At 40.3% G+C, this 12,497-nt stretch overlaps 1 protein-coding gene across 4 annotated transcripts in view; it reads left to right on the top strand.

Annotated features, from left to right (window-relative positions):
* galntl6 (polypeptide N-acetylgalactosaminyltransferase like 6) overlaps positions 1–12,497 on the top strand; it is a 753,660-nt gene that overhangs the window by 653,968 nt on the left and 87,195 nt on the right. For all 4 annotated transcript variants that reach the window (XR_010006391.1, XM_016995302.2, XM_016995304.2 and 1 more), the window contains one exon: positions 4,262–4,369. Coding sequence is in view for 3 of the 4 variants with exons in the window: in XM_016995302.2 (XP_016850791.1) it covers positions 4,262–4,369 (108 nt within the window). In the remaining variant the exon portion in view is untranslated. The remainder of the gene's footprint in view (positions 1–4,261; positions 4,370–12,497) is intronic.

The raw sequence follows: 12,497 nt of genomic DNA on the forward strand, positions 1-12,497 counted from the left end.
CAATGGAGCCCTGTGCTTAAGCACACCTATGCACAATGGTCAATCTGGCAATGCCCACAAGCTTTTTTTGAGCAAGAATGACTGTTTCGCATCTCTAATGTTTGTTACTGGCCACATTGAGTAAACTTATTTTTTTAAAATAATAATAATATAAATTATTTATTTATTTATTTACTATATTTATACCCCACTCTTCTCAACCCCGAAGGGGACTCAGAACGGCTTACAAATTATGGCGAAATTCAATGCCGCATTATACAACAAATAATAAATATAACATATCAAACTATAAAACAATTAAAACAAATGCAATAAAACAGATGAAAACATAGTTTTAAAGGAGCAGATATTCCATCAGGGGAGGAATGAGACACAAAACTGGGGTCGCGGTGGCAGCGTTCACTTGAAAGGGCCCAGGTGAATCAAGGACCAAATTAGATCAGAACTGTTGTGATGAAATCTGCTAGTGTTAACCAGACTTTCAGCACTTTTAAAATTGCTGCACATAGAGGCATCCAGTTCTTCCACAGGCCTATAATGGCCACAACTCCATACTTTCTGATGTAAACATCTATTGAATGTCAAAGAGTATGCAGGGAGGATTCGACCATGCACTTGCCCAGATGGTAGCCATCACTTCCCTAGACTTCCGCATAAATATGCTGGTGGAACTAATTAAGTAGGATCTTGGCTGTTTGGTTTAACAAATTAATTCACAAAGTATTTATTTCTATAATATTTTTTTGGAATTTACCTAACAGTGAGACATTAGTGAAGTACAGCTGGCCTCCACATTGGCAGGTTTGAAATTTTCAGATTTGATTATTAACAGATTGTATTAAAATGTTATATCTAGGAATCTCTAGGTCCTATAGGACAATTCTTCTGGAAGACCTAGAAATTCCTAGAGAGGTGTTCTCTAAGGTTAAAATGGGAACATTTTTTTTAATTCATGGTTTTTCACTTTTGTTGGAGTCTTGTTCCCCTAACCCAGTGAATTTGGAGGGCTGATTATAATTTCCTGTTAATATGTTAGTACTACCACTAACATTTCCAAACTTTGGACATCTGGGATAAAAGTGAGCACCCCCCCCCCCACACACACACACACACAAACATGAGCCAACTCTGCCCATGTTCACAGAAAGAGAGATTCTAAGCCTCTTTCACTAAATGCTCTTAAAATCATGCAAGGGATTGTGAACCCTTCACTCAATCACAGGATGAATACTCCCATATACTTGCTATGATTTTTCTTGGTTTTGTGTTTAGTGAAGAATAAATCTTTGGCACAATTACCTAGGAAAATATTTTTTCTAAGCTGCGTTTAAGAAAATATATTTTGTTGTTGTTCATGTTGGCTGTTGATTCATTGCTTTAAATAAGACATTTCAGTTTTACAGCTAGCTCATTTAGACCTTCTGAAATATCTGCTGTGCAATTCAAGTCAGTAACTCCACAGGTCAGAATTACCTCTAGGTCTGTTAGCTTTCATGGGGAGTTGGAGTTATACCTGGTTAATTCTCTGTTTTGATGTTGTGCTCAGTCCAGATGATATTAAAAACATATTTTTAAGAAGCTCAGATCTTTGAAAAGAAAACAGAAAAGAGATGTCTGTAATCATAAGGAATATAATAAACCAACAAAAACAGCTGTCGAACACCCTTCTGGCTAGTCTGAGATTCATTTCAATTATTCCAAAAAGACACCCAAGGTGAGCACTGCAGTATGTTTTCTGTTTTATATCTAGCACATCTGTGCCAAATGTTATTTCCTCTAAATAGTATTCAACACATTATTTCCAGCAGGCTTCTCAATTCTTATCGGGCTTTTCTCCTTCACTTGATATGAGAGAGAATTCCAGTTGAAGTTACCATTATTACTTATTAGTTATAGTTATTCCTATTCTTATGGCAGGTTTGTTCACAATGCTGAGCTTTGGTTCTAATTCTTATTTTAAGATCAGAGATTTGCCAGAATGTCTCAGTGATATAGCAAGTAAGTAAACTTTTATTACGGTCAATGACCAGCTCATATCAAGGGAATCTAGTCCCATGCATCCATATGAAACCCGAGTGGTTATATACTTCAAACTTCAATATTAATAAAAACCATTATAAAATTGAATCATTGACAAAATTTAAAATCTAGGCTAAAGACCACATGCCAGTACTATTAAGACCCATATACTGAATAAGACAATGTCTAAATTACTTGTGGACATGGACCCTAAGTAACTAATCGAATACTTTTATTTTGTGTTGCTATGTAAAAGATTAAAGCACTGCATCCAAAAGCTGTGGCTTGACTTGCGTACATACGAATTAAGATTATCGGTATTTTTAACATGCCTTGCTACAGTTATAACAATAGACACAATAAAATTGGTTAACTTCTTGATCTACACTTGAGAATTTCATTGTACTGAAATTTCAAGAGAATTTGAATAAGCATTCCCAATGAAAACTGCATGGTATTGTATGATATTAGCTATGAAATATCCAAACGGGTATGTATTCTGTCCAGACATCTCAGCCAAAAATACAAGATGAAAAAATAGTAAAATTAAGTGCAGATCATTTTGTAAAAAAAAACCTATATATTTCTTATAGTGTGGGGTGCTTCCTGGTTCTAATGATGTCTAATGTACGTGACAGAATAATTTTCATTTTCCTGACATCATGGTTTATGAAAGAAAGAAGGAAAAGAAGAAGGAAACAGTACAAGGGTTTTTATCAAGTTTGTTAAACTAAGGCCCAAAAAAGTACCGCAATGCAAAAATCAATAGATTTGTTAAGACATATTTTTGAGCTACCCATACTTTAGTTTGTAAAAGGGAAAACTATACACAGCAAGTAACTGGAATTAAAAGAATTATTTACAAGAGAGCAAGTGACTTTGTTAGTTTGGTTATGTTTGAAATCTACTGCAAAAAATGTGACTCAGGAGGAATTCATCATGCCATCCTAACATATGAGGGTTAACTCACCAGGAAGGTTATGGAGACAAAAATGGGAGAGTTCTACACCTGCCCTTCTTGATTCTTTGCAGAAGGGGGGCATAATCTAAATGTGATAAATATCTCCCACTAGTATGGTATGAAGGCACATAATGAAGTTCTGCTAAAGATTTATTTGGCAAGTAGGTGTGAAGTAGTCTAAGGAAATAATCATGTGATAGATGATAGCTAGCTTGTTGTTATTTATTCATTCAGTCGCTTCCGACCCTTCGTGATCTCATGGAACAGCCCACGCCAGAGCTCCCTATCAGCCATCACCACCCCCAGCTCCTTCAAGGTCAAGCCAGTCACTTCAAGGATACCATCCATCCATCTTGCCCATGGTCGGCTCCTCTTCCTTTTTCCTTCCATTTTCCCCAGCATCATTATCTTCTCTAAGCTTTCCTATCTTCTCATTATGTGGCCAAAGTACTTCATCTTTAGCTAGGAGAGAGAGAGGGGGGGGGAGAGAGAGAGAAGGAGGGAGGGAGGGTGAACCTTTGGTCAGTGTGCTAAATTGATAAACAGGAAACAGCACAGGAAACATATCAGATTTAGTCCCATAGATGAATGCCAAATTTATACTTTGTGAATCTTAATTTATGCAAATGGAAGTATCCAATAAACAAGTTGTGGCCTTGATTATCCCAACATCTTGTGTTCGGCTGTTACTTTGAGTGGGTGCGGGAGGTGGGAGGTCGCCATTGCCCATGCAAAGCAATTCATGGAACTCAAGCAATTTTTTTTTATTTAAAACAAGTTGAACATCCCTTTTTGGGGATTCCACAATCTGCTTCTGGCATCTGTGCTGGGGTGTCCTAATTCTGAGCAGTCAATCGGCCTCTTGATTGACTGAAATGTCCTATGATGGACACGGGGCTCCATATGAGATAGATACATGACCAGACAAAGGGGTACTCCTAATATATTGAGACCCCATACTTTGGGAAGTGTTCAAGCCCCATAAGAATCAGAGCCGATTTGGGGTAGTCATGTTGTATCTGGCTCTTTCTGGCTTTTGAAATTCTTAGTGCAAATCTCTGCTACTGTTGTTTTTTAAATTGCTTTCAGAAGACATTTTTGCACACAAACGACCCTCCTCTTCCACAGACACAGTCACTACTGGAAGAATAGGGAATGAATAATTTGGAATTTTCACAGCATTGTTTTCTTGTCAGCTATTGACTTCTTGTGAATACTGCCACACTTTCAATTCTGTTAACATTCACTATCCTCTCTTTACTTTTTTGACTTCTGTCTCAGGTCTGGATGTGTGGAGGTGGTATGTTTGATGTTCCATGTTCAAGAGTTGGACACATCTACAGAAAATATGTTCCTTACAAAGTCCCATCTGGAACTAGCCTAGCAAGAGTAAGTAACTTAGTATTTATTTTATGTAATTCTTCAGTTGTAAGGACTGATGGCATATATCAATTGCTTCGTTCAGAAGTAAAATTTTGTGTAAAGAAAAAAAATCACAATATAGGATTCAAACATAGGAGTCCAACCCTTGCTTTGAATGATCAAAATCTGAGTGCAGGGACACTTTTGTTTCATCCTCTCTCACACAATAATTAATAGAAATCTTCCTGGCCACTGTAGTCATCATGTATCAGCACATCCACTGGTGCTTGAATTGTGGTAAGAAACTACCCCCTTTTCTCCTGGTTTTAATCAAACCAAGCTGCTCCTAAAGCAGTGTTTCTCAACCTGGGGACGGGAACTCCTGAGGGGTCATGAGGGGGTGTCAGAGGGGCGGCCAAAGACCATCAGAAATCACATATTAATTCACAGTGCTTTCCGGAGGTAAGTTAACTACATCTCCCCTAAATCGCTGTAAATTCCTCCCAGGTCCCTCCAGTATTTTCTGTTGGTCATGCGGGTTCTGTGTGGGAAGTTTGTTCCAATTCTATCATTGCTGAGGTTCAAGGGGATATTTGATTGCAGGTGAACTATAAATCCCAGCAACTACAACTCCCAAATGCCAAGGTCTATTTTCCCCAAACTCCACCAGTTTTCACATTTGGGCATATTGAGTATTCGTGCCAGGTTTGGTCCATATCCATCATTGTTTGAGTCCACAGTGCTATCTGGATGTAAGTGAACTACAACTCCAAAACTCAAGGTCAATGCCCACCAAACCCTTTCAGTATTTTCTGTTGGTCATGGGAGTTCTGTGTGCCAAGTTTGGTTCAGTTCCATCATTAATTATAGGTGAACTATAAATCCCAGCAACTGCAACTCCCAAATGGCAAAATCAATCCCCCTCAATCCCACCAGTATTCAAATTTGGGTGTATCAGATATTTGTGCCAAATTTGGTCCAGTGAATGAAAATACATTCTGCATATCAGATATTTACATTACGATTCATAACAGTAGCAAAATGACAGTTATGAAGTAGCAATGGAAATAATGTTATGGTTGGGGATCACCACGACATGAGGAGCTGTATTAAGGGGTCATGGCATTAGAAAGGTTGAGAACCACAGTCCTAAAGCCTTGTAAAAAAAAAGCCTTGTATCTTCCTGGGACAGCTCTCCGGGATGGGCCTTGGGGGTACTGCTTTGCAGTGGCTCCAGTCCTTCCTGGAGAGCCGTTCCCAGTTGGTGAAGCTGGGGGACACCTGCTCGGACCCCTGGCCATTGACCTGTGGGGTCCCGCAAGGTTCCATTCTGTCCCCCATGCTTTTTAACATCTACATGAAACCGCTGGGAGAGGTCATCCGAAGTTTTGAAGTTCAGTGCCATCTCTACGCAGATGACACCCAACTCTACTACTCTTTTCCGCCAAACTCCAAGGAAGCCCCTCGGATACTGGACCAGTGCTTGGCAGCTGTGATGGGCTGGATGAGGGTGAATAAGCTGAAGCTTAATCCTGACAAGACAGAGGTCCTCCAGGTCAGTCGTACGTCTGATCGGGGTATTGGGTGGCACCTTGTGCTTGACAGGGTCGCACTCCCCCTGGAGGTGCAAGTCCGCAGCTTGGTGGTCCTCCTGGACTCAGCACTGACGCTTGATGCTCAGGTGTCGGCAGTGGCCAGGAGGGCCTTTGCACAATTAAAACTTGTGCGCCAGCTGTGACCATACCTCGTGAAGTCTGATCTGGCCATGGTGGTCCACGCCTTAGTTACCTCTAGATTGGACTGTTGCAATGCACTGTACATGGGGCTGCCCTTGAAGATGGCCCAGAAACTTCAACTAGTCCAACGCTCGGCAGCCTTGCTTCTAACTGGAGCCCGATACAGGGAGCGGTCAACTCTCCTGTTTAAGGAGCTCCATTGGCTGCCTTTCACTTTCCGGACCCAATTCAAGGTTCAGGTGATCACCTATAAAGCCCTGAACGGTTTGGGACCTTCCTACCTTTGTGATCGCCTCTCCCCCTATGAACCTGCACGGTCTCTTCGTTTGTCGGTGTGATGCCTCATGGGCCTTGTAGTCCTGCTCCCAGTGCCATCGTGGCCAATGAAGACGAAAACATGGGGTTTTCGCCGGTTCAGCAAGAGCCGGAATCTTTCCAGATGCCTGATGTTGATGTTTTTGCCCAAGAACCCATTAAAACAGACCTTGAGCAGCTCTCACCCCCTTTTGCTAGGAGACAGTCCTATACTGCAGACAGGGGAGTGAAAGAACAGGTTCACAGGAGTTTGAGAATTGCAGCTAAACAAGACACTGATTAGCCATGTTTCCCCTGGGAAAATCTAGGGAGTCTCACATCTGGAGAAAGCTGGGTTTCGTTTCCTGTTCTCTAGGGAAAGAGAACGCTGGACACCTGCTTGGCAGGAAAACGGGGCCCAGATATAGGTGCCTGGCACGGTAGGTTCCGTGCGAAGTCAACAGAGCAGCTTCAGGAGTGATTTTGTGTTTCCAGCCTTGTGTGGACTTCACAAAGTCCGCAAATCCAGTTTCCTTGCCTTGCCTATCCAAGTATTCAAGAATTGCCTTGCCTCGTTCCTAGCCACGGACCTTGTTCCTAGAATCAAGTTTTGCTTCCAGCCTTGTTGTAGATTTACCTTGGACCTTGAAAGACCCTGGACAATTCCCCACACTATTGCTTGGCAATAGTGTGTGTTTCGGTTTATTGGATTTTATCTTTGGACTCTAATATCATTTATTGGACAAAATATTTCTGGACTATATTTGACCTCATTTGATAGGTCTGCTTCTGGACTATATTTTCTACTTGTTTTTATTATTCTTATATATTTCCTTAATAAAGATATTAGATAGTTATTGGCCTCTGTGTTCAGTTCTTGGTGCTCCGTTGCCCTGGCGTGACAGTCGGGGGAGGCCCTCCTCTCGCTTCCACCTCTGTCACAAGCGCGGTTGGTGGGGACGAGGGAGAGGGCCTTCTCAGTGATGGCCCCCCGGCTCTGGAACTCGCTCCCCAGGGAGATCAGGCAAGCCCCCACCCTGATGGCATTTTGGAAGAGCCTAAAAACCTGGCTCTTCACTCAGGCCTTTGGTTAAAGTCCGCCCATCCCCATAATAATTCCTTGATCTCTTTGCGCTGTATATTGTTATTGTTTTTATTTGATATTTCTGTGAGCCATCCTGAGTCCCCTTCGGGGAAGATGGAGGTGGGATATAAATAAACCAAATAAATAATAAAATAAATAAAAGTTGCAGCTAAGGGACTATTACAAAAAGCAGGGAGATCAAGTCTGTCTGCCTTCCAAGCACTGGACTGGGTGTTTTGTTATTGATTTACAATCCTAGTTTTGAAATAAAAGTGTATAACAGTGGAGACTCCACTGGGAAATAGTAATGTTAAATAGAGGCAAAATGGTAAACTGGAAGTTGCAGTACTGGCAGTTAAGGTAGAATGTTGCACTATACATATGTAGGGCCTCAGGAAAGGCAATCCATGCTATCTTAGCCAAAAAATTTAATGTGCTCCAGAAACTCTGTAAGGTTCAAGGGCCATTGGCTTTGAGGGCCACATTATTCCCATCCTGGTCTGCCTCTTTGTAGTGACAGTATTGTACCTGCAAATCTATCTCTTGCTCGAAAAACCTTGGTAGCAGTTGCTATTATTTGCAGAAGGCACAATAAATCAACCTGAACCACTATTTTGTTCTGACGGCCTGTTTGGTTTCAATTCAAGAGGCTAAAATTCAACTGCTTGTCTGCTCAGTATCCCCATGCTCCATTTCCCAAGCCAATTGACAAACAAAAGAGGATGTGTTAACATGAACCAATCTCACAAGGCCGTTTTATCAAATCAATGAAATGCACGCTTAGTAACTGATGCATTTTCAAGCACTCATGTCCAAAGCAGGGGGGTGCAATGATTTGTGTATAGATGTGGGGAAAGGTACCTTTATTATTATTTGGTCTTTAAATGCTGCTGGCTGATGCTTGACTTCGACAGCCATCACTCAACTGCCACACAACCAACAGAATGGCAATGAGTGCATCTCGAGATAGGAGACCTCTTGAAAGAAACACCTTTCTGAAATAATAAAGTGTTTTGTTGATCCCATTCTGACATTCTACTGAATACTTTATTCATGACTGTTTCAGAAAAATTGACTATATTCTCGTTTAGAACCTGCCTAGTGAAGGTGTAGGCAATCTACACAGTGTGGGTCCTTCAATGCTACTTAAGGTCCTGTGGGTTTCTTTTCCTAAAATTGTCAATAATTAGAAAGTACTTCCAGAGTATTTATTGGAGGAGGGGGAAATACCCTAGGTCTGAAGCAGGTCTTGAAAGGGATCTTTCAGTGTTTCACACTCCTAGTCTAACAGTTAAAAGAGTTAGAGTTAAAAGAGCTCAAAGACACAACCATGTTCATCTGGATAATTGAGCAAAGGGATATTGTAGCATCCTTGTGACTAAGAAAAAGAAGTTTGTAGATAAGATTACATAGACCGAGTCTACTTTATTAGGTTCCTGCTTCTTGCATAGACTTAAGTCTATCCTACAAACTTCTTTCTCTCAGTCTCAAAGGGCTACAATATCCCTTTGAGTTCCAAAAAATGTATGCAGACTGTGAGTAAATTCTGTGTCCATAGAATCATACAATCATAGGGTAGGAAGAGACCACAAGAGCCATCCAGTGCAGCCCCCTGCCATGCAGGAACACAAAATCAAACCACCCCCAATAGATGCCCAACTTCATGCCAGTTCATGTATCTAGCAGATTGAGACAGGTGCATGAATTGGCAACATTGGGTTGCGTGTAGATTTGCCAGGTCAAGCTTATCCCAGACACTGAAGACTAGGGATGGACTTTTGTGATGTTACGGGGACCAGGCCCTAGTGATGTCCTCAAACCACAAATTGTCCTAATTTGCAGGGATATCTGAAAGACCACCTGCTCCCATATGAGTCTGCCTGGGGTTTGAGTTCTTCATCGGAAGCCTCATTGCATGTCCCAACACCATATGAAGTAAGATAAACTCTGCAATACTTACTGAACAAAAAAACTATGTTGGTGGGTAGATCTTTCAAGTTTTCCAGTCCACCTTGACCGGAACCTCCAAGAAAGTTAGACTGGTCCTATCACATACGCTTATAGCAGGCAAGATAGTGCTAGCCTCCATGACATTCAATGCTTGAAATGGTTGCTTTAACTTTTAAAACAGGATTCTAGAATTGTTTTTAGTCAGAGGATTTAAATGTATTTTAATATATTTTTTTGTCTATTGTTCTAATTATTTTTATGTTTGTCACCCTTATGGATACTTATGGATTGGGGGAAGTGATACAGAAATACTTAAATAAATCAATAAAATTAAGTATTTCTTCTCTCCAACAAAAAGTGGAAATGGGTTTGTTAATGCAATTGATTTGGAATAGTGTGTGATGCTATGAATGAAGGGTTTTCATAGTTGCCTCTGTAAGTTGAATTGAGATGATTTAGTTGGCATGCTTTCCCACTGGCTAAGCACAAGTTTTACAGCCAAGTTTGTTTCCCAAGTTCCTTGAGTCCTACTATAGAGTTATATTTGTTGACAGCAAGTCCCCTGTGATAAATTAGGGGAAAATGCCCCCTAGTGACATTTTTGTGTATATATACACACAGTTGCTTAAACAGTGTATGCAATCCTATACCCTGCCCTCATTTTCCAGATGTGACATAAACAGTTTGCCATATAAAGAGTTTGTAATCAAGCAATTGACATCTCTTGTAAATGATCTGAGAGGTTGCATTGTGATGGCTCTAGCTATGCTATGTTCTTCAATTTACTAAAAGACGTAAATTATTCTTAAACAGCTGCATGTTCTTTATAACATCTATTGTTCTTGCAGTTGTCATCAAACTGTTCTCCCCATCATTCTTGACCCATGATTAGGAGTGAAGTTGCATTTCCAGCAACACCTGTAAGGCAGCATAGTCTTCAGTTCATATTCAAAGGCTTCCTAATGTTGCAGTTGTATACGAACACACCCAAGAATAAGACCCATTAGATTCAAATGAACTGACTTCTGAACTGAGCTGCATACAATTTGTAGTCAATACTTTGCAGCCACTTCTAATGCAATCAGATTATGCTTGTTTGCAACACTGCTGTTAGTTCCCAGCCCCTCCGCTGCTTCTGTTTTGCCACCCTAACGCCAATGTTTGGACCCCTACTTTCTTACATTGTGTACAGCACACATACTATTGTTCCATGATTGTGTCTATAATGCACTTTTAGTCTTTTCCTATTGCCTTCCACCTTATCAAGCATTATCATCTTTTCCAAGGAGTCATACTATTCATGGTATTTTCAAAATATAATCCTCTCAGTTTTGTTATTTGGGCATCTAGGGAGAATTCAGGCTTTATTTGTTTTCAGACTAATTTATTAGTCTTTTTGGCAGTGCTTGGTGTCTGTAGAATGCTCTTCCAGCAGTACATTTCAAATGAAGTAATTCTGTTCCTGTCAGCTTTCTTAAATATCCACTATGCATGTAAACAGCATGAATACTATAGGTTCATAAATAGCTGTGAAGCAAGGTAGAACATGTGGTGCTAAGAGTGTGTTCAGTTCAGCCAAAACTGCCAGCAAGGCCTCACGGCATTCTCTGCATTGTAATTATCAGAGACAGATGTGTGGGTTAGATGCCATGCATCATCGCTAGCTTTTACCCCATTGGCTTTCTATGCCCTTTCTTTTCAAATCCAATGGCTTAGAAATTTCTCAGAAGAATCCAGTTGTATTGTTTCCCATGAAATAGTAACAAAAGGCAACCTGATGAGAGGCATAAGTCATTTAGAAAGAAGTATTCTCAGGATATCATTTCTTAAAGTGTTCTAATTGCAACCGCACAATGCCTGCTGGCATTAATGTTTTGTTTTCTGTTGTGAAGACAAAGCAGGTGGTAACCTATCTTGCTGTGCCAGCTGAAATGTGCTCCATTTGTTCTGTACCTCGCTTTCTTTGTATTTGGATACGTCTTATTGGTTTTGAGACATCTCGCTTTGTTTGCTTGGAGCAAAGCAAATTAATAATATTTGGGAGAGCTGTTTCTAAATGAACTTAGGAAGCAAATCACAATGGGAGAGACTATTCCAAGCAGAAACATTATCTCATGCCACAGATTATGAAATCTGCATTGTTCATTGTCATACTGCACAATGTGTCTCTCAGTGCTCTGTGACTGATACTCCGTTAAAGAAGTAACATTACCAAGGGTACATTTGGCATTTTTGAAGGGTGATGGTATGAGATATTCCCTGCTGCAATATCCTTACAGCAGATAATTTCACCTGGAATCTGACATGGGAAAAACAGTTCTATGAAGTTTAACTGTTAAGAGGAAAACAAGGTTGAAAACAACAACACTGCTGCAGTTTAGCAGCTTTTTTATCAGAACTTGAGAGTGTTCCTTCAGATTAGACCATCTGGGTAAATTGCACAGTAATGTCTTACCTCAGAGAATGGGTGAAAAGATGCATTGCTGAATAGTATTGAACTTGAACATGTTCCAGCATATTGAGAGCTAGTATGACAGTGCAAGGGCGTGGAGACAGGTCTTGGCTTAGCCCTTGCCTTAATATACCTTGTACAAAAGTAAGAGCCCGGTGTGGTAAAACATGATGGTATGTTTATTTATGTATTTATTTGTTTGAAAAGGTCATTCGGAGTTTGTTCATACTTGCTCACCTTATGATATAACTAATATAGTATACTAAGTAAGGGAGTATACGGGTAACTAAGGTATATTGAGATCTATCATGACAGTGCAAGGGCGTGGAGACAGGTCTTGGCATAACCTTTGCCTTAATACACCTTGTACAAAACTAAGAGCCCAATGTGATAAAACATGATGGTACATTTATTTATGTACCTTACTAAGATTAATTTAACTTATTCCTGAATAAGTACATATAAGATTGCATGCTAAGTATATCACGATTTTTTTCAAAAGCGAAAGTCTCTCTGCTAGATGTTAACCAATAATCTGAAGTTTCTGCCTCACTCCTTTTTCTCTCTGGGTTGCCATATTGCCATTGTTTAAATCTTGGCAGACAGACAAAGGTTTGTAAAAGTTACAAATCTTTGGAC

This window comes from Anolis carolinensis, chromosome 5 (assembly GCF_035594765.1).
Source record: "Anolis carolinensis isolate JA03-04 chromosome 5, rAnoCar3.1.pri, whole genome shotgun sequence".
Taxonomy (NCBI): Eukaryota; Metazoa; Chordata; class Lepidosauria; order Squamata; family Dactyloidae; genus Anolis; species Anolis carolinensis.